Source organism: Parasteatoda tepidariorum, chromosome 2 (assembly GCF_982258835.1).
Source record: "Parasteatoda tepidariorum strain Cologne lab strain chromosome 2, Ptep-v5.0, whole genome shotgun sequence".
NCBI lineage: Eukaryota > Metazoa > Arthropoda > Arachnida > Araneae > Theridiidae > Parasteatoda > Parasteatoda tepidariorum.
The window spans coordinates 39794685-39816970 of NC_141756.1; the positions used below are offsets into that span (position 1 = coordinate 39794685).

The 22286-nt window shown below is 31.5% G+C and overlaps 1 protein-coding gene across 2 annotated transcripts in view; it reads left to right on the forward strand.

The window, feature by feature from the left end:
• Positions 1–22144, forward strand: part of LOC107446167 (A disintegrin and metalloproteinase with thrombospondin motifs 18) — a 41711-nt gene extending 19567 nt beyond the window's left edge. Inside the window, exons 5-23 of one of the 2 annotated variants that reach the window (XM_087157233.1) lie at positions 1928–2190; positions 4389–4472; positions 5317–5476; positions 5582–5687; positions 6922–7062; positions 8704–8857; positions 9517–9615; positions 9699–9847; positions 11069–11132; positions 11917–12028; positions 13531–13661; positions 13959–14082; positions 14820–15064; positions 15964–16075; positions 16853–16979; positions 17948–18143; positions 19257–19451; positions 20703–20862; positions 21960–22144. In XM_087157233.1, the coding sequence (XP_087013359.1) occupies positions 1928–2190; positions 4389–4472; positions 5317–5476; positions 5582–5687; positions 6922–7062; positions 8704–8857; positions 9517–9615; positions 9699–9847; positions 11069–11132; positions 11917–12028; positions 13531–13661; positions 13959–14082; positions 14820–15064; positions 15964–16075; positions 16853–16979; positions 17948–18143; positions 19257–19451; positions 20703–20862; positions 21960–22063 (2726 nt within the window). In that variant the 3' untranslated portion in view covers positions 22064–22144. The remainder of the gene's footprint in view (positions 1–1927; positions 2191–4388; positions 4473–5316; positions 5477–5581; positions 5688–6921; positions 7063–8703; positions 8858–9516; positions 9616–9698; positions 9848–11068; positions 11133–11916; positions 12029–13530; positions 13662–13958; positions 14083–14819; positions 15065–15963; positions 16076–16852; positions 16980–17947; positions 18144–19256; positions 19452–20702; positions 20863–21959) is intronic. The other variant, XM_087157234.1, reaches the window with a different exon arrangement.
• Positions 22145–22286: the final 142 nt, after the last annotated feature.

A 22286-nucleotide genomic window follows, 5' to 3' on the forward strand; every position in this document is an offset into this window, starting at 1 on the left:
AGCAATGCGATGGTTTTAAAATATATACATAATCTTGCCGTGAAGAATTATCTGGGCTTTAGAACAGAAAAATAACTTACATTTTTTAACGTTATTAAACTTTTTTTTAAAATCACCAATTTGGCGCCATTTTCCCATCTAGATGAAAATTATCAAAATCACTGCCTTATTCTCGGTTTTTGCAAATTTTTATGAGCCCAAGTAATGCAGCATTGGAATAAGTTTTGAAATAATCAAAAATTAGATAACAAACTCTTTTCATTTTCGTAAAACTGTGGCTTTTCTCCATATCGACGTTTCGCGCCATTTTCAAAATAAGCGTGGACAGCGTTGGCTTTAGATAGGCTAAATTTGACCTAACTATCATGCATGAGTAACAATTGCAAACTCACGACAGTTCTAAAAATAGCATATTGTTCGCAAAAAAGCATCATATCATATTACGATAGAGCCACCGAAATATAGGTGGAATTTTGCTATCGAAATTCTGACTAGCTAAGATACTCAATCAGTACTCCAGTCTGATGACAATGCAAATTTCAACAGTTTTCTAATCTCTTTTAGCAGAATATTATTAATTAATATTTTTTAGTGCTCACTGCCTGATGACAACACAAGTTTTAATCATTTCATGATCACTGAAAGCAGAATTCATTGTTATATTATTATCTGCATGAAACTTTTAAACCTTTTCCTAACTAGCTGGAATTTTTAATTTTCAACTCGAGTTCAATCGTTTCAAAAATAGTGCTAGATAAATATCTCTCCAATCGAAATTCCGACCACATTCTGACATGAATGAACTTAACAGACATAACACTAAAAGTAATAAAATAAAATATAATAAGTATTCTTTGTATAGTATATTTTATATATACTTAGAAAGGAGAAATAATTTTATTTTTGTAGGACCTAAAACGAAAAAAAAAAAAAAAAAAAACATAGCGTATAACTTTTGTAATAAACTTCTATCACCACCGAAAAGTCTTACGTCTATCGAAATAGATGCGCCCTACGTTTATAGTTTTAATAGGTCTTAGCAAAGTAAACTATTTTATCATTTTTAGTTTACTTCAAAAATGCAAATTTTAACATTTTATTTCATTATTTGAATTTGTAAAAAAGATCTTGTTTTTCACTTAAAGTTCGTCCATGTATTGACTGCAGTACTTTTTTTGAAAAAAAGAAAACTTATCGTTTGTCTAAAATAAGAACTCCCTAAAATGCACCATTCTTGTTTCCATAGCACCAGACAGCCTCAGACTTTGTGGCGGGAGGAGTTCTTAGCTCAGACAGACTATATAAGCCCTCCTCACCCCATGACACTAAATTCGACCCCACTCTCAAACTCGTTCTTTCGCGATTTGCCTTGCGACTCAAAGGGAGGAGAGGGCTGAAATTGGGAGCGGAGCCAAGTTTCGGGGTATGATTGAGATTGATGTCATTAGATAGGTTTTTTGATATATCAAATTCATCTATTTTATTTTCCGATATAACATGTATTTATCTTTTATTTTTTGATTGCAGTAGCAATATTTGTGACGAGCTAAAGCCTATAGGACAAATCAATGCACTTTTTTCGCAGAACTCAAATCTGCAATTAAAAATAAGGGTTTCTTTTTAGTACTTTTAAGTTGTCCTCACCCTCAGAGTGTGGGTTGCTGTCCGAGTTTGCATCCTTTGAAAATATTTCACACTTTTATTTTTAGATAATGGAATTTTCGATTATAGAATATTTCTTGAGATATTCGATCATCTCCATACTTTTTTGGACATGCTTTCAATAGCCTGATGATTAAATTCGACGGAAATTTTAATCATTAAGCTCCCAACAATTATGCAAAATTATGAGCGAATTTTTCAAAATTATCATCCCACAAATTATGCGTATATAGTAACAGCATGTCGACACTTGATGATTTTTCAGACATGCCTCATCGACCAAGAAGGAAAGACCACTGGCTTCCCGGGGAATTTGCTTTTGAAAAGTCGCAAAACAATTCAGTCAAAGGTAGAACAAAGCGTTGGGCTGATGGTCATAAGACTACGAGGGAAGGAGACAAAAGGAGACATTCCCAATACAGAAAGAAGCGTAGGAGCGTTGAAACACTGGTTGTAGCTGATAGAGAGATGGTTCAGAAACATGGAACTGAAAATGTCACAACATATTTACTAACTGTATTTAATATGGTAATGTATTTCACTTGTATTAGTGTTTCTAATTAATACATTATTTCAGTTCCTATATTCATTTTTTATTCCCCTCTTTAAATGTAAACATAATGCTCAATTAAATGAACTAATTGGAAATTTAAAAAAAAACTCGGTGAAATCGGCAAAGTTTCGAAAATTACTCCTTTTTCCCCCCAATTGAGTTTGCTTCTCAGTATTATTTTATGATAGACGACAGCATGAATGGACATCGACTGACTATGACTCACACACTGAGTATATACAATGCTTGAAGATCTTAAGTAAAGATGCAAAACTAGGACATAATTAAATTGCTCAAAATTACATAATCATCTTTTAAAAAACACGTTTTTCATATTACACAAACCACGCATTCCCCACCGAAGTGGTTTTGCATTTAACTACATACATTTCTTAAACATTTTTATTTTAATTAAAAATAGAAAAGATCTTAAGGTCATGAACTAGTGTAGGGTTTAATCTGGGGTATGACTCCTCCCCTGACGACAATGCACGTCTAACAATGAACTCACACTTTACTGAGAAAATAGCGATGTTTTAGAGCAAATAAGCCTTGGGACAAAATATTTCCCTCCTTCAGTAAGACTGTTTTTTTTTTAAAAAAAACACCGGTAGGTTTGAGAGAGGAGTTGGTGAGCTGATATTTTCGATGGAATCCAAGCCTAGAGTTTTGGCTAGCCCTTCTATTGCCTGAGTAGGTATTTATTGAGCAACAAAGCCTGCGAGTGTGTGCTGTCGTTCACGAAAATATAGTGAAGATTGACAGTGTCTCCGAACAATCTTACATAGGACTCTACTAACTCAGTCCCATACCTCAGAGAAGTCAGGTCTGTGGGACTGTTTAACATCAAATCGGCCTACACCATAAAGCCCTGACCTCCATGGTGACCCAATATAATGAAGTTGAAAGGTTCTCCACGGTTCTCAACATATGTGAAAAAGTGGAAAATTATTTTTCAGACAGGATTGAGATAGATCAGTGAAGAGAGCATAGGCCCTTTTCAAACGTGCCCACATCTGATATTACTAGCAAGTTCAGGTAGTTGTCCTGTGCCCGGAAGACACTGTCAGGCAGACACTCAGACTTCTCTGAGATATATGGTTAAATTCTTAGAGCCCTATATAAGATTGTTTTGAGCACTTCGAAGTTCAATTTTATCGTTAACTACACGCGTGTTAACAAAGTTGGGTTGGAAGATCAATTGCAGTTCACCAGCTCCTCCAAGAAATCTCCTCAGACTAAAACAGGCCTTGGTGATAGTGTAATTTAATGGCCCAAAACATTTGAGAGAGCTGCATAACCGTTAAGGGAGTTCATACTCAATAGTAATTTTTCTGCACCATTAATAGGGCAACCTTGTTGTGCCCCAAGTCAAAATTATTGATAGTTCCATCAAAATAATTTGATAGTTAATGTTGGTTTCAGTGCCATTCATGATAGTCCAACATCATTTGATGGTCAACATCATCCAACATTTTACATTATTCATTCATGGTTTTTGATACGCCAACAAACTTATATCAATCCATGATGGAAAATGCTACTTTAATACTAAGATGGTTAACCATTAAGAGAAGTTTGGTTCTCATGGGCCAACAATCGTGATGGTTCCAACTATACATTTTCATGATGGTTTAATGGAAATTCTTTCTGGTTCTCAGGATTTGATGGTGTTATTGACCATCAAAACAATTTTCTTCTATGTTGGCCCATCAAAAATCAGTCCGAATTCCTACAATGGGGTGATGGTGGTTCATGATCGTTCCAACATGTAATTTCTAAGAAAATTATAATGAAAATTTGATGATTCAACATGAACAAACCATCGAAACAAATTGCTATTCTTACGTTGTACCATCATAAATCTGTCCAAATTTCTACATAGGGGTGATGGTTTCTTATGTTGCTTACCATCAAAAATATAATGGTTCATGATGGAATTATTGATGATTACCATCAAGATTATGTTGGTTCATCAATGGAAAACCATCAAAAATTTCTCTTTATTACCTTTTACTTTTGTTTTTTAATATACTTTTATGTATTTTTCTATGAAATTTCACTTGATTTTGGTACTAATTATTGAGTTATCAGCAAAAATATGTTTGTTTGTTTTGACACAGTATAGTTCATCTATCCCATTCCAATGATCTGTAAATTCCCATTTTTATAGGTAGCTATGCTGTATCAAGATTCAACTGTTGGTAGCAATGTCAGCGTTATTTTAGTTGGACTCGTTTTACTAGAAGGAGACGAGGTAAATAAATATTTTTTTCTTCAGTTTGTTGAGTTTATGAAGGCATTTAACTATTACCTAGAAATAAGGCGGAGTTTCATATCTAAAGCTATGAAGTAATAAAAAAGTGAAAAAACCAGCTATTAATGCTTTCTGATAATTGATTGTATTATCTTTTACGCGTTGTAACTTCTTTATACCTAAGAAGTATTCCAGTTGTTTTGGAATATCACAAAAAGAATTAATTTAGGAATGATATAGTGGAAATTAATTACAAAACATTTCCTAGAATGATCTAAAATTGAAACTACTTATAAAGTCAATGTTTATTCCATGCTCCTCTCTTTTCAACTGTTTTTAATTAAACTTTTTGAATATTTATTGAAAAAGAAAAATGAAGAGGATAATAAAAAACATGAAATTGCTGTTTCGATATATTTAAGGAAATTTGTAATTGAATTATGAAAAAATCTTTCTTTCTTTCTTTTTTTTTCTGAGGCATATAGCAGAATAAATAAATGTTACTTACTTCCAATGGGAAATTTAAGCATTTTCGAAATAATAATGTTTATTATTTTCTTCAACTAATCACTTAAAACATGTGTTTTATTTAACTTACTTTTCAGGTTAAAACTATTTTGTAAGCTTTCAGTTAATGTTTTAAATACAAAATATAGTTAGCAGTTTCTACAACTTTTAACTGCCTTGCTGAATAATTAAACGTATAATTAACTGTAGATGAATAATTAAAATTTTCTAACGTTATTCAAAACTTTTGATTTATTCGTATGATTGTTATTATTTTTATTTCCTTTGTACTACGTTTGCATGGTAAATAGGAAATAAAAAAAACTTATTTTTACAGCCAGGACTTAGTTTGTCTCATAATGCCGAAAATTCTCTAAACAGCTTTTGTCAGTGGCAATCCACTATCCACACGAGTAAAGGTCACCAACACGACCATGCTGTTCTAGTTACCGGGTTGGACATATGCTCTTGGAAAAATGAGCCATGTGATACTCTGGGTAAGAAACGAACAAAACGCCGAGCAACAAAATGGCTTCTTCTATCAAAATCTATCTTATTGATTTTTATTAGCATTATGAGTTAATTCAGTTCAAATTTTTAAGGTTACGCTCCAATAAGTGGCATGTGCAGCAAGTACAGAAGTTGCACAATCAATGAAGATTCTGGCTTAGCTCTGGCTTTTACTGTGGCTCATGAAATAGGACACAAGTAAGACAAAATGTTATCCTTTCAAAGAAAAGTTTAATCGCATGCGAACGCAGTTTGAAAAAAAATAACTGTAAAAACGGAATTATTTGTGTCTAAAACGAAATATATGAGTTTTTCTACTTTAAAAAATTGCTTTGAATTAAATTGATTAATTTAATCGCATATCCTTATTAGTTTTTTTTTAAAAATCGCTATAGACCATAGTATGCTATGTTTAATTGAATACATGGTAACTAAAAACATGAAATTGTATTGGAAGTAGCACAATGAGAAAAGAAAACATAAACTATAGTTTATTGGCGTCGTATAAAATTAGGAACTGAATTAAAAAAAGAAGTCAATTCAGCATACTTATTAAAAATGTCTAAAGTTTTTAAATTAAGAAAACAGTAATTTTATTTTAAATTATTCATTTTTGATATAGATCTTTCTAATGATTTTAACACGTTTGACACCATTCACTAACCGTAACACATGATTTCGTAGTTAAGTAATTCGATGCAAAAATTTATTTATTTCTATGTTCATTTGGTTAAGTAATTTGTTTGAGGTAATCAAATTTAATTAGCAATTTAAAATCTACCTCAAAATTTATTCAATTAAATAGGTTACCCTCTGAGCTAGTCAAACTAGATTAACAGTAAAAATTTATAATCTACCTGAAATCATTCAGTTAAACAATTTTATCTCTGACTTTGTTAATTTAACTAATAAAATCAAATCTCTTTTGTATAAATATTGCATTGGACACTATGATATCTTTAAAATTATGCAGGGAAAATTGAATTTTAAATAATTCGATTATCACTACAAGCAAAAATATATTATTTATTCTTTTATGAGAAGTCGTTTTGCTATTTGAATTCACATTAAAAAAGTACAAATCAAATATTTAGTGAAAAATATCAATAAATTTATTATATTTTATCTTCAATGTAATCTCGGAAATTTACTAAAACTATTTTTCTGCGTGATTATGGTTATTTAACATATTTAATAGTTGAGTAGAGTAATAAATGTAGATAACACGTAGAATAAGATTACAAACTACACTTGAAACAAAATTTTGAAAATTCAATATAATTAATTGACCATTAATCTATAATAAACTCTATTTTCAGTAATATAATATTTAGATTTGTTTTTCTAAAAGCCATTTATTCGAACTTAATTTTAAATTAATAATAAATTTAAGCATATTTTTGATGCTTCCATAACTGTTTATCTTTTTTAGCTTTGGGATGATACATGATGGTCAAGGTTCTTCACCATGCCGGCGGAAAAGGGGTACCCTTATGTCAGCTTCTCTTTCTGGACTGGATACCAGTGTCCTGTGGTCGGACTGCAGTAAGCGGGACCTGGCCAAATTCCTGGAGTACGGGCTTCCACCCACAACACTGTGTCCGGCAACACTTTAAGTGTGAGCTGCGTTCGCGAGAGACAAACACACACTCGCCCAGTAAATTAAATGCAGGACCTTCAATAATAGCTAAAGATATTAAATTTTCTTGAGTAACAAAGAATCTCCTTTCGATATTTTTTTTTATCACATATTTAACGAAGTAGGACACGAATTGATAAATTTCGGCCAATATTTTTTAATTGTTTTAAAAGCAATTCCTGAAATTATTACTTCCAATTATCTGGATTTAATAAAAATATGGTACTTGTATCCCTTTAAGAAAAAAACGGCCCCAAGAATAAAATAACTAATATAGATGATGATGATGATATGAGATTTTTAGATTATTTTATTCTTGGTAAATCAGTTCTAGTTGTTATAGCAAACATGGCTCTCACATTTGACATGCGATTATTATGCAAATGATCTCTTTTAATTAAGATGATATGACTTCTCTTCGTATTTCACTTCATTCATTTATTACTCAAATAATCTCATTACACTTAGTATTAGTCTTTTCTTTCTTTTTTTTTTTGTTGATAATTTTAAAACTATTTGTATAAATCAATATTTATTGCGCATTTTTTTTCTATCAATTTCGAAATTGAACAATTTCTGTTTTTCTAGAAGCGGATTTAGAATTATTTAATAAGAATATTCGTTTGCTATATTTCCATAGGTTGAACAAAGTACGCATCACATTTTCTAGGGTTTAACTATTTTAAAACTGAAACGTTCTGAAATTTATTTTTTCAACATTCGTGCAATTTAATTTATCAAATAAGTAATCCCACGAAACTGAAACGGTAGGATATTACGAGATTAAAAAAATGCCTTTGCTTCAAAAATATGCAGAAATAATATTCGGCAAGGTTCAAGCATTCAAAAAATAGACGCCCATTTTCAAGACTTGAATGAGACGAAACAAAAGTGATTTAAAATATAAAACGTTAAGTTGCCAGCGAAGTAAAGGTGAGAAACAGGACTAGAAAAACCTCATTAACCGAAAGAGAATAAAAATAAAGATGAAAAACAGAACAAGAAAAACCTCTGTGGCTGACAGGAGCAAATCAGGGTAAAATGCATTTCTACGCACTATGGCGAGGTTGTGAAGAACTAATACCATATCGACTGTTATTTTCAATCTGAATATTTTTGAAGCGAATGAAGTCATCATTTGTTCGTAAATTATTCTGACACAGGGTATTTTAGCTAAAGTTTCTTTTTCAATATTTCAAAGTGTGCATAATAACTGTAAAAAGTGTTAAAAATAGTTGTTCGAAAAGTTGATAGTAGCACTAAGCATTACATTTTTACACAAATACTTCATCGATTAATGTATTTTGATATTGTGTGCCTTTCTAAACCGAAGGCATGGAGACGATCACCAAACGCTTCGACCAATTAAGACTAGACGTTTATTTAATTCAAACTCGTACTTTTTCTTCTGTTACACACCGTACCACAAAACATTCTAACTCTAAGATTTATCAAAAACTATGGTAACAAAATGACAAAACTATTAATAAATGACAACATTAAATAATCAAATAGTAAAAATAAAAAATTGCGTAGTTTAGAATTATCTAATTTTTTTTTCCTGGTTATTTATAGGTCACCTAGATCTTCCTGTTTAAAAAATGAGCCAGATTCTCCTGATGAGTTGCAATTTCCTAATCATCTTCCAGGACAGTTGTATGACGCCGACATGCAATGTCGGCTGCAGTTCGGGACCAAATCTAGACTTTGTGAACACTACCCAAGGCAGGTTAGTCTTCGCAATTAAGTGCTCTTTCAGCATTTTAGCATAAAAATATCAATTAAAAATTAAATATTACTATCATAAAGTATACAAAATTACCAATTTAACTCTTTAGAAATTAAAGGGCACAACTAATGGGAATTTTAAAAAATCTGAATAGTTGTAATAGTCTGAATTATTACTGTTCCTCTTGTGTTTGATACGATAGTTTTTATTTTTGTTAAAAATCCTAACATTTAATTAAAGGTAACAATAAAAACTGACTTCAGTCGCTTTTGATTTAGACTGTAATCAAATAAGTTCTCTTAGCATAGAAAAAAAGGCCATGCTCAGTAATATAGTACCTGTTCTTGAATGCACCACCAAACGATGCGGTTTTCAAGAAACAAGTGTATATCAAATGTATAACAAAGAACATATGATACAAATATGGAAAATGCTGCAAAGGTTGAAATGCTGATGCAAGAGTTGAAACCTAATTGACTAAGATTTAATAGGTTCCTTCAAGTTAAAAATAAATTTTAAATAGCGCAAAAAATTTTCATATAATATGCTAAAATGTATCATATTTTGCCTACATTCATACATCTTCTAAATCAGACCCTGCCTGGTATTATTTCTAATTAGGTAAAGTGTTTCAAGCAATTATTTTATTTTTCTTCCAGGGTGAGGTGTGTCGAGCTTTGTGGTGTCAAAGAAATGGAAGGGAATGTGAAACTAAGTTTTTACCAGCTGCGGAAGGAACTCCATGTGGCAAAAATAAAGTAAAGCTTCACGATTTGAATCTTTTTAACTCCTAAATAAACTATTATTTATTTGTAATCCAATTTGTTCCTTTTTTTTGTAGTGGTGTCGTAAAGGTGGATGCGTTGATCGTGAAATGGAAAGTTTAAAAAGTATAGACGGTGGATGGGGATCATTTAGTCTTTGGTCATCGTGTACTGCTTCCTGCGGTGGAGGTTTAATGGTTAGGGAAAGATTCTGCAATTCTCCGAAGTAAGTAGCTAGTTAATGTTTAAAACAGGGTGCGACAAAAAATACGTACGAACAATTTTTAATAAAACTTTATTAAGAATAAATAAACAAAGTACAACTATAATAAGATTAGATGTTTACTAACTTGGTTTCAAATGGCCGCCTTTTGCAGCGGCGCAAACACTTTTGTGGCAATGGGTCGCAAGTCTTTTACCTTAAATCTATCTCAATCCCACCGAAGCAATTGCTTTAGAGAATCCAAGTTTTTGTGACGTTTAGTGCAAACACTAGACTTCAGAAAGGACCATACACTGTAATCCATGGGATTGATATCTGTCGAGTAGGGTGGCTATTTTTTAAAGGATATCAAAATGTGCCTTGCAACACTTTTGTGTCGTTTTTGTCTTGTGATTTGGTTAGGAGTCTTGTTGAAACGGCCAGTTTACAATGCCGAAGTGCTTTTTTGGCCCACAGAAGTACAACAGCGTTTCGAACGTCCCACTGATTCATTTTAGAGCGCTCATTCACAAAAAGCAGAAGTTTTTCTCCGCTTGCTCAAGTCCCGTCCCAGACGATGACTGACTATGAACTTTGGCGATGTTCAACAATTGCCGATGTTCTTTGAGTGGTTTGGTTACAAACCCCGATTCGATCGTTCTGTGATTTATGAGCTTGTTGGACGGTATATAGCTTTTCATCAATGAAGATGAATTTCTCTCAGCACCGACTAGCGGCCCATTGCTGAAATTTTCAATAAGCGTACGTGCCTCTGCATCGTTGCTAAAGGTGGCAACTTTTAAACCAATTAAATTTATTTATTACTAAAAGTCTACTCTAATTATTATTTGATATTAATTTATTAAATTTGTTTATTTTTTTAATAAAGTTATATTAAAAATTGTCTGTTCGGTTTTTTTGCCGTACCCTGTAATGTCTTCTTCTTTATCAACTCAACAGCCCTTTGTGAGCCAAGGTCTTCTTTAGAAGTTTTCCATTCTTCCCAGCCAGGTTGTCTCCTGGTGTTCACTTTTAATATTTCTAAATTTCCATTAATGCGGACAACACACCGTAGTCCTTAACTTATAAAGGAAAATATAAGGGAGAAAAATCCCATGTTTATGATTATGCGAAAACATGGATATACAGGTTTATGTGTATTACGTCCTTACATTTTGAAATTAAACAATACCATAAATTTTATATTTATATAATTATTTGATTATTTTTTATTTTAAATTTTAGCCCAGCAAATGGCGGTAGTTACTGCAAAGGTGAAGAAAGGGAATATCAAATTTGCAATACCCAGGTAAATTTTATAATTCTCCATTAATGTGGATGCATGTAAATGCACATGAGAGATACTGTCTGCATTTTTTTTCTGACATGAGTAAAGAATGATTACATAATTCTGCCATATACACCGAAGAGCCATTACATTATGACCACCATCCATCTATAACAATGAGCTCGCCCAGGAACAATGTTTTCATGGGGCACATTAGAACCCATAATCCTCGTAGAACAATTCCTGACGTCTATAAGCTACTTGAACATAGTTGCAGACCAGGTTCACCCATTCATTGGCAACAGTTTTTCCTGCGGGGGATGGTGTTTACCAACAGGATAATGCACCATGTCATAAGGGTCGAATAGTCATAGATTGGTTCGAGGAACATTCCAGTGACTTTCAAGTTATGTTTTGGCCCCCGAATTCACCTGACCTTAATCCAATAGAGCATTTGTGGTCTTACTTGGAAAACTAAATTCGTGCTGCCACGCTAACCCCTCGCAATGTGAGGGAATTGCAGGACCAGTTGGTGAGCGCTTGGTACCAGATACCTCAGACTACCTATCAGCACCTAGTGGAATCAATGCCACGGCGGGTGCCAGCAGTTTTGAGGGCTAAAGGTGGTCCTACATGTTATTAGCAGAGTGGTCATAATGTAATGGCTCTTCGGTGTATAAGGTTAAAGCAAATTATCTAAAGTATATAACAACATTTTCATATTATTTAAATTACATTTCCAATTTTTTAATTTCCTTATTATTCGTATTCCATGCAGTCTACTCCAAATATCTTTATTTTATAGAAATGCCTTTCTGCTGTCGGTGACTTTCAAAATGAACAATGTTCAACGTTCAACAAACGTACTGTAAAAGGAAAACTGTACAAGTGGAATCCTTACGGAAAAGATTTAGGAGGCAAGTTGCTATGGAATACGTTTTAAAACAGTAAACGTTAACAAAAACCATTTTTTTAAAATACAATTAGAATAAAGAAAATAAATTTATTTTTGCAATGCTCGCTTAAAATTTTCTAATAAAATAATAATTCTGTATATTATATGAAACGCTTACACGAGTATAAAGTAGTAAGTTAAATAAAGAGCCGCCTTGTCTACTTAAAAAATTAATAGAATTTATAGAACTTATTAAAATAGTATAACTTGGTTAAATATTGTAATAAGTATTCGGATAGTATAACTTCTTTATAGAACTTATTCAAAGCATTTAAAATAATCCATTTTCCACTCAATTAGTAAGATTCTTAGAAATAATAAAATAAGGTGATTAAACACGCAGAATCAACTACAGTTAATTGAAAAACCAAGCTTAAAGCCAAATCGTGAATATTTTCCTCATAAAAGTCCTCTTATTTGCTCTGAATCTAAACAAAAACCGGTTTACACAAAGCGCTCTGCTTTGTGTATGTTTGAGAATGGAACCAGTTGTTCCGTATGGAACCGATTGAATCTCTTTGTTTGTTTCGAAGATCATTTTATTTATGAACTAAACATAGGCATTCAAACCGAAACAGTTAAGAAGCTAGATTTATCATGAAGAGCACAAGAGAACATCCACCGGTTGGTTGTTTCCATAGTAACATGATATAATAGAAGAAAAGTCCAAACTCTAGTTTATCTGCATAAATAAAGTCCAAGAACAAGAATTTATAAAAAGAAAATAGAATACACAACTGGAACGGGAAAGCGCTTCGGTTTGATTGCTTATATTTGCCTTATAAATAAGGTGATCTCCGAAGCAAGTTAAAAAGCTTAACCTCTTTGTTATAAGGTAACAAGTTTTGCTTTCTGCACCTTCGAGTAAGGAAAATACTATGAGGCACTTCAGAGCCGATTTTTGTTTACATTCAGAGTAAAAAAAAATGCCCTTTATAAGGACGCTTTATGTTTTATAATCGGCTTACGGTTAACTTAGCTACGTCACAAAATGAAAATTTGACTAGTTGTTCATTCGGTTGGAGAAAAAAAAATTATTAAAACATCAGGAAATTCAAATGCTACTTGCACAATTGGAGAGAGGTCTAGTGATCTAGTTCGCCATGACGTGTTTGTAGGGACAGTCAGTAAAAATTATTAAGAGTAGACTCGAGCATTATCCTGCAAGAATCTACGCTTAACACCGCGAGATTTGCACTACGCATGAAAATGCACCAAAATTATAAAGGTACAATAATAAGGTCAAATGAAAGATGAATCTAAGCCATAACATCCTATTATGTAAATGACTGTGCGAGAGTTGTCCTTAAGCCATTTTTTTAAAAATATTTATTAGCACACAACGAGAAAAAAGGTCTAAATTGAAATTTTTTATTTAATTAGAAAAATAAAAATGTTATAAAGCAAAAATTTCACTTTTTCCTTTTGCAACTCATTCTAAATGCTATTTTTCCCCAAATACAGCTTTGTCTCGTTGCCGCATATATTGTGTGCCAGATAAAGACGATTTGTATTTAGTTTTATCTACTAAACTGCCAGATGGAACATCCTGTAGCGGCAACTATTCCAGCGTCTGCGTTGATGGTGAATGCAGAGTAAGTGGTAACAGTATATTATAAAATCACAATTGTTTTCTTCTATTAAATGAATAATCACATTTATTCATAATTAAACAATAATTATAAAGTGCACTTTTTTGCATTGTATCGACAATTTATTAAATTTTATAAAAGCTGTCGACTGGCTTGGTCGACTGGACTGATATGGATTAACTTTTTAGCGAGGGTGATAAAAGAAAAATATATTTGTATTTAAAATTTGATACCATAGTATTTAGTTAGTTCTTGTTTATACTATTTACGTATTAGTTTGTTTCTTTGCTGTTACTATAGGCCGTAGGCTGTGATGGAAAAATAGATTCAACTGTAATACCTGATCAATGTGGAGTTTGTAATGGTGATAATTCCACTTGCAAAACCATTAAGGGAAATTTTTATACGTCCAATCTTTCTGTTGGTATGTTAACTTATTATTAGTTTTTTATAACATTTTGTTCAGTAAATTAAGAAAAAAAATCATAAACCCAAAAGTAGAATAAAATAATAACACTATCTTTTGTATTAGGCTTAAAAATTTAACTAACATGAGTTCATAAAGATATATTATCACCAAATAATTCCATAATCAATTTAATAAGCTATGACATAAAATTATTTAGATTCTAAGGCATTATTATTTTGTTTATTAATTAAAGACGAATCCCAGAATACAAATTAAGGCAAACAACGTTAAAGAGCACAAAAATATTTATAAAATACTGTATTTTATAAATATTTTTGTGCTCCTTAACGTTGTTTGCCTTAGTTTGTATTTTAGCACAAAGGTCGCCCACTTGTGTATTTATGAATCCCAGAATGTTTCCAGTCTTCCAATGGCCTATTGTACTCTTTGTATATAAAATAGGAGTCTCAAGGTTATGCGATTTTCCCACTCTCTACTCCTTTCCCTTCCCGTTACCATGGTTGTGGAAGATCTTGTTTTTAACCCTGTCAACGTAGTTAACGACCCATTGTACTTTGTTAAGTTTTCATCCCCTTGATGCCGTTTGTAGCCCTTCTGAATTTATTGGTCGAATTTCGGAACACACTGCATTGGATTTGTGGGTTAAAAGTTGAATATTTTGGTTTAATTTTGGATTCTTTGATTGCTAATTGCATACATTAATTTAACCTTACTCTTTTACATTCTTCTAGGTTACCACGAAGTTATTAAAATACCGACTCACTCCAGGCATATTAGTATACATGAATTGGACGAAACTTCAACCTTCTTGGCTTTAAAAAGCAAGAGTGGTAGGTATAAACTTAATGGTAATTGGACATTAGATTGGCCAGGAAGGTATAGTGTTGTTGGAGCTCTGTTCAGCTATCGCCGTTGGCCTGGGAAACCTGAAAGTCTCTTAACTAAAGGTCCAACAATTGAGGATCTCATAGTTGAGGTAAAAAAAAAAGCAAGATTGCCAATATTTATTCAGGGTGTCATAGATATTTTCATAATCTAAGTAAAACACCAAGTAAATTTTTTTTTTAAAAAATGGAGGAGGATCTGAAATTCAAGCGGACAAAAAAAACTTTATGGAAACCTGGGAAATCATTGACGAGAGACTGTAGACATTAAAACCTGTTTGATTGCTGGAGGAAAATGAGAGATAGTGAAAGATAGATTATTAGAAACATTCTCATCTTTCCGGCCATCAAACTCATTTAATCTAGTCTTTTTCAATTATTATTTGTCAGGTTTTAATAACGATTATGTTTTTCTTCTTTTCAAAAAATAATTTGTGAACCTCAAATAAAAGAAGAAAAAAAAACGGACCAAAAAAGTAGTAGATTTAAAATTCACTTTTTTTTTCCTTTCTCAGGAACTATTCGACCTATATTGAGATATGGCGAAATACGCAAAAATTAAAATGAAGGGGGCCAAACTTTTGGTTACGCCCTATATTTTGGGAATCAGAAATTAGAATTTGTCGTAAAAAATGCATGTTCATGCAGAGAAAGTACATTTCGTGTCTGATTTCGTAACTTAAAATATCATTTGCACTAAATAATTAGCATATTTGAAATTACACCCCCTCGAGCTAATACGATTGAGTCCTTAAACTCAAAGATCCGATTATTCGATCAAAAGTTATTCAGAGCCATTTTTTTTTAATTTCATTTATTATTTTTACTTCACTTTTGTAAAGAAATTTAAATACACACATTAAGAGCGGTATTTACGGAAAACCCTTTTATGTATGAAATTAATAATAGTAGTAGCTTAATGCAATATAACGAAATATGCTCGTTATTGTCAACATTTTAGTTCTTATTTTAGTGTTTTTTGTATTACAAGGTCTTAGTGCAAGAACCAGCAGATACTGTCATTCATTATGAATTTGTCATACCGTTGGCGGAGCACCATTGGACGCTACATAATTCGTCTTGTTCAGTTACGTGTGGAAAAGGTAAATCAGTTTTTAATTTTTTTAGACATCATCCTTTTCTTGAAAAAAAGAACTGTTTAGAATAGGAAGGCTGTTTTTTAAGTAAGGGTCGTTTTGTTGTGTGCACTAATAGGTGCCGCGTGCGTCGCAACGACTGCTTGCGTCGTGTCCTGGCATTCCTTGAGAACAACTGTGCTCAGTTACAGCTGCGTAGGTAACCTGTACGGTCAGTTTTGTGTCCTTAAAATGTTCTAGTTTAAGAAATGGCCCGCAGCGTATGAGGTACGGTCAGTGATGTATTTTTCGTCGGCAAAAATCCTGTCTGCTGCATACATTCACCGGTAAAATTTGTGAAGTTTACGAAGCTTCCTACTGGCATATTGACAGGAAATTTTGCTACTCCATGACAATGACTCTTCCCACAGCCCAGTCCCGAGCTTCAATGGACTCTTTCGGCTCTGAAGTTTTGGACCATCCCTCCATACTGTACAGACCTTGCGCTAAGTGATTTTCATCTTTTCCGATGTTTCAAACATCAGGTTGGCGGCAACCGGTACAACGATGACGTGATAACGGTTGTGACCTCTTGGTTATCGGAGCAGGAGGCAAATTACTGTGAAGAGAGTGATGATTCTAAATCTAGTTGTAAGGTATTATAAGTGTTTAAGCAAATTTGGCAACTATTTTGAAAAAGAAAAACGTTTGTAGAATCAAAAAATAAAATTTTTCTTCACTTAAAAAACAGCTACTTGACTTATATTTTATAATATGCATATATATATAATATTTTCTGTTTAGGAATTGTCTTATTGAAGCCAATTTGTGTGAACTCGATGGGAGAGTCAGTCAGTGATATATATTGCGATGATTCTAAAAAGCCTAAAATCAAAACCTATTCCTGCAATGAAGCGAGCTGTGAAGCCAAGTTAGTATAAGACAGTATTCCAAAACTAGTTAATTACAAAATATGCAGTTTATTATTTATTTGGTAAACTTTGCCCTTTAAGATTTTTTCTTCTTCTAAAGTCTACGTTCGTGCATTAAATAAGTCGTCAATTTTTTTTCTCCAAGAAAACGCTTTCATTTCTGTTGCCTTTAAATTCGTTTTGCAAAACTGAAGAATTCAGCATATTTAAAGTAATTCTGTTAAGTTCTCTATTTTCGATAATATGTATTTCCGTAACTGATAGAAAATTGGCAAAATTTCTTACATGCATGAGTAAACACTTTATGCTAGAGAAAGTACTTATAACTCTAAACCTTATATTCGTGATAAGAAATAATTTCGATACACTTCTTTACGATCGGTTCTTTAGTTTTGATATAATTTGTGACACATCAAAAAAAATAAAGACTAATTATTAATGTTAATTGCTTTAATAAGCAATATGTTTTCAAGGTTTATGCAGTTTACATTGAATTCACAGTTAAATTTCATCAGACATTGGTGTAAATAAATTATTTGTTATGCTATGTATTTTATTTGTTTGCATAGTGTTACCTAATCACAGGTCAAGTGAAACAAACAAAATATACACTTATCAATATTGAAGCGAAAAGAAATAATACTGATATTGAAATATGATGAATCACAATAGAGGAAGGAATTACACCAGTGTTAAATATTAAGAGAATTTTCGTACTTTGTTACTAACTCAAGAACTAGTGAATTGAGTAAATGAAATTTGGTATTAAATAGAATATAATAACTAAAGATAACAAATGATCAACTTTTAAAATGCACATACAGGCTCGTGTGTAACAACCATTAGAATCAGAAAGTAATGAAACAGGGTTAATTAAATAGAATAGTGTATTCATAGAACACGCATAGTAAAGCAAGTTCACAAATAATTTGCCATTTCTGTATCTTAATATATTTATGAATTTCAGATGGTATATGGGTGAGTGGTCATTTTGTAGTTTAAATCCTTGTGATCCTGGAATTCAAACAAGACAAATATACTGCACAGAAAATGGTAAGAAAGTATCAAATTCCAAATGTGATGAGAAAACGCATCCTGAAGAAATAAAAGAATGCACGAAAGATAAATGTCAGTACTCCTGGCACACTGGACCATGGTCAAAAGTAAGTTAAATTATCCATATTATCACCCATAACTTTGGTTTGATAATCAATTTAAACTTGCAAATTGTGCAAAAGCAAAATGACGATAAATGGTACAGACCATCCCATCCATAACATTTTCCAATTTCAATACAAGTCTTTTTATCATTCATTAAATATATAAATATTGGTATGATTTTATTTTATACTAAACTGAGTTTTATTAATAAATTGAACCAAAAAAGAAGAGTTTAATTGAGCACAGAAAATGCAACATGTAAAGAAAATAATGTGTATAAGAAAGAATGTTGAATTTCTCAACGCTTATTAATTTTGGAAATGGATGCCCATCGATAGGAGCATTAAAGTTATGCCAAGAAACCACCAGGATTTACTTAAAATAGAATGTTTAGGAAGTTTTGACTTTTCAGTTCTTTATATTTTTATTTAATTCAAAACTTGTTCCCTTTTGTGGATTGCATATGGTGGAATTTTTGATATGAACAGGAACAACAGTGGGATATGTATTTTATTCCAAATCAATTTTTCATGAGAATTAAAGCTTGTTCTTTTATGAGTACATATTTCAAACATCAAAACTAAACAAGCATTTCACTTACAGAAAATGTAAAATAAGTTACAGATCAATGTATTAATTAGTTATTAAAATCTAACCAGATGTGGTCAAAGTTTGTAAGAGCCAGTATATTAAGGTACGGAAAGTAACAATAACTTTTTGTTTTCATGAAATAAGAAATACAACTAACATTTTTAATTTCATATTGTCTCAAAATAAATAAAGTGGTAAAAAGTATGGAATAAAATTTAAATAATGTCTTAAAATATGTCATTTTAAGACAAATATCAAAGTTGGACAAATGAAGGCAAAAATATTGGGTTCCAGCTCAACTTAGGGATTTATAGACCCCTGATTGTAATTACATTTTAATGAATTAACAGTAAATTATTTATTTCAATTTTATCATTCGATTAAATATACATAATTTATTTTTTAATTAACCCAAAAAGCATGGCTTTAAAGCTTCAAAAATAGAAAGCCATAATTTAAATATAGTGTTAATGACTGCTTGGTAGATGTAATATGATTTGCAACAGATAATTTATTTCATTTAGTGTCGAGGAAAATGTTCCAATGGATTTCAAACACGCTCCATAACGTGTAGGCGAGAAACAAATGGAACAGCTGAAAGCTTCTCTCTCTGCAAAGAAGAACTACAACCACCGTACATGCGCAAATGCAAGATAAACGATTGTGTGACACTTCACTTGAAACCTGAATTCTCATGGATAGCAGGTGTTTGGAATGAAGTAAGAATTACAGTATTAACTTTCTTTTAAAGAATTACTTTTACATTACTATATGGAACAAAAACCAAAAAGAAAAAAACTCATGAGAGCCTTTATGGAATGGCCATTCATTCCTCCTGGAACATTTGTATTTTTTAGGATATACTAAATTGTCTGTACAGTTTTGCTTCAATTGTGTAAGTGCCAAGCACTTATTCAATATAAAAATATTTAAACTGTACTAAATAAATCTCAGATTAAAAAAATTTAGTGAATTTATTTTTCTAATCGAAATTCATCAGAGTCATGTTGAAAAGAATCAATTTTTCTCTGAGTATACTTAAAGTATGACATATGAAGAAAATTTTCTTAAAATTTTAAAGTGAATTATTTACATCTACAATTTGCTTAACAGGCATAAAGGTAAAATATGCTTGCGTATCTGGTAAAATATGTTTGCGGAAAATGTACAATGGAAAAATGTGTTGAGCAATGAATTATTTATTTCAAATGGCAGAGGTGAATTGACATGTTAAAAAGCAAAAACACAAAACAAAACAAGAAAGCAAAAAGTTATTTCCTCAGAAGCGCTTTCGCTTCCCAATATCGCTCGGTAGACGACGACCTGCGGAGGGCCCTGCAGCACAGGATGTCGCTGCCATCCAAAACAGCTTGGCTCTTGCACAGAGAACAATAGGGATCAGGTGCCAGCCCTAAACAAAACAGGTGCGCGGCTAGGCAGTCATGTCCAGTATATAGTCGAAACTGAGCCACCACTTCGCAGCGCGGCCAATCTGGAATGGTGTTCTGTCGAAGATCTCTCCACACCTTGGTTTTTACCCTTTCTGATAATTGGTGATGGAAATCCCCATTCATTTTTGATCTAACAATCCTTTTTAAAGTTGAAAAACAATCTAACATTGTTGATCACACAATCCTTTTTAAAGTTATTGGTTGGGATCGATCTGCCCCAACTAGAGGGTCAGCTGGAACTGGTGAGCCCTCTGGACTACCAAAAAAATTAATGTCAGGCTCTCTCTTGAACAGGACATTGTCAAAAGTGACCAATGAATTAAAAATTCTTATTCTTTGTGTTTTTAATACATCAAAATTGGTAATATACAATTTTGTTTAATTATAATAAAGTTTTTTTAGTTTATTTCCTTCCTAACATCCATATTTCATACATTCAATCAAGAAACATTAAGTCTGAAAAAAAGTACCAAAAAACTGTGAAACCTTGCTTAAAGTTAAATTTGCTTTGTTTTACAGTGTGAAGGAGACTGTGATAGAGGAAGACGAGAAAGAAATGTAACCTGTGTTAAGAAATTGGATGGAAGCATTCAGAGTAACAGCAAATGTAGCTTTTATCCCAAACCAGACACAAAACAAAATTGCACTCTACAGAATTGCACCAAATTAGAGTATTCAAGTAAGACATTTCTTTATGTATCTTAACATTCTTTTTTAAAATATTAGTACATTTAAAAGCAATCATGTTAATTACAGTTAAATCAATAACCAAAAGTGCTCAAAACTGCCTAAGTTGACAGCAATTTTTTATAATTAAGTAGAAATATGTTAATCATTGAAAGTATTCACGAAAAGAAGAAGAGATTTTATTTTACTATGTGCTTCATGTTTGTAAATTTAAATATTGAATTTTGTTGAATGCTCCAAGAAATTGTTATCGGTTTTCTTTAACGTTAAAATATAGAAAAACTACTTTTCTTCAAGCACCTTATTATTTTTTTTCAACTACTTGTACATTTAAAGCCTATTACATCTTAACCAATTAAATACAGTCAAACAAATAACCAAAAACGCTTAAAAATGCATAAATTGATGGGAATTTTTTTCATTTTTCAAACATACGTAAACATATGTAATAAGTAAATGCATTAACTAAAAGGGTGTAATATACTTTACAATACACTTTATGTTTGGAACTTTAAATATTGAATTTTGAATGCTCTTGGAAATTTTAGCAGTTAAGGTTGGTATTCCCTAATATTAAAATATAGAAAAACTCTACTTTCACAATTACTAGAAAATATTATTTTACAATTTGTCAAAAAATGTTTTAATGTCATTTAAATTTTCACAACTTATGAAATATTGGTGAATTTCTTACCCAAAACTTACCCTGATGTGTGCTATTTTATATAAAAATTTCGAATCATAAATTAGAAAAGGATTTCAAAAATAAACCTATTAAAAAAACTTATTCATTTTTATTTAAATAGTTCCTTTTTTTATACTTAAAATGATTACTTTTGATCAACAGATTATTCCCAATTATTCTTTGTATAAATTTTGAAAAAATTTGACATCTAGTTATGATAAAATAAAATATTTCTCTGCTTTCAATAACAGCTTAACTTGAAGATAACATATATTTAATAAGAACAGTTACAATTATTACCGAAGCTTCAAACTTAGAATATGTCAAAAACTGTACTATCAAATTTGCTTTTAAGTTTCAAAATAACAGAGTATATTGTATGATTCACTATTTAATATTTTTAGATTGTGCAGATCAGTATCATTGGTGCTCAACTTCAGTTAACCAGCGTCTTTGCAAGTTGAAATTTTATGCAACAAATTGCTGTATATCATGTAAAAAAAGGTGATTGTAAAAGCAATGTAGAATAGTTCCAACATTTTTGTCATTTACTTTCATATTTGTCAGTATTAAAATGCATCCCATAAAATTTGTGTTATAGTTTTTATTTCTTCTGTATCTTAAATATTGTATGTTAAAAAGTACATGTAAAGAAATTTTGCAAGAAAATAAAAAAAATCGATTAGAAAAGTATTGGAAATAACTGTAATAATCAATATAAAAACTATCAT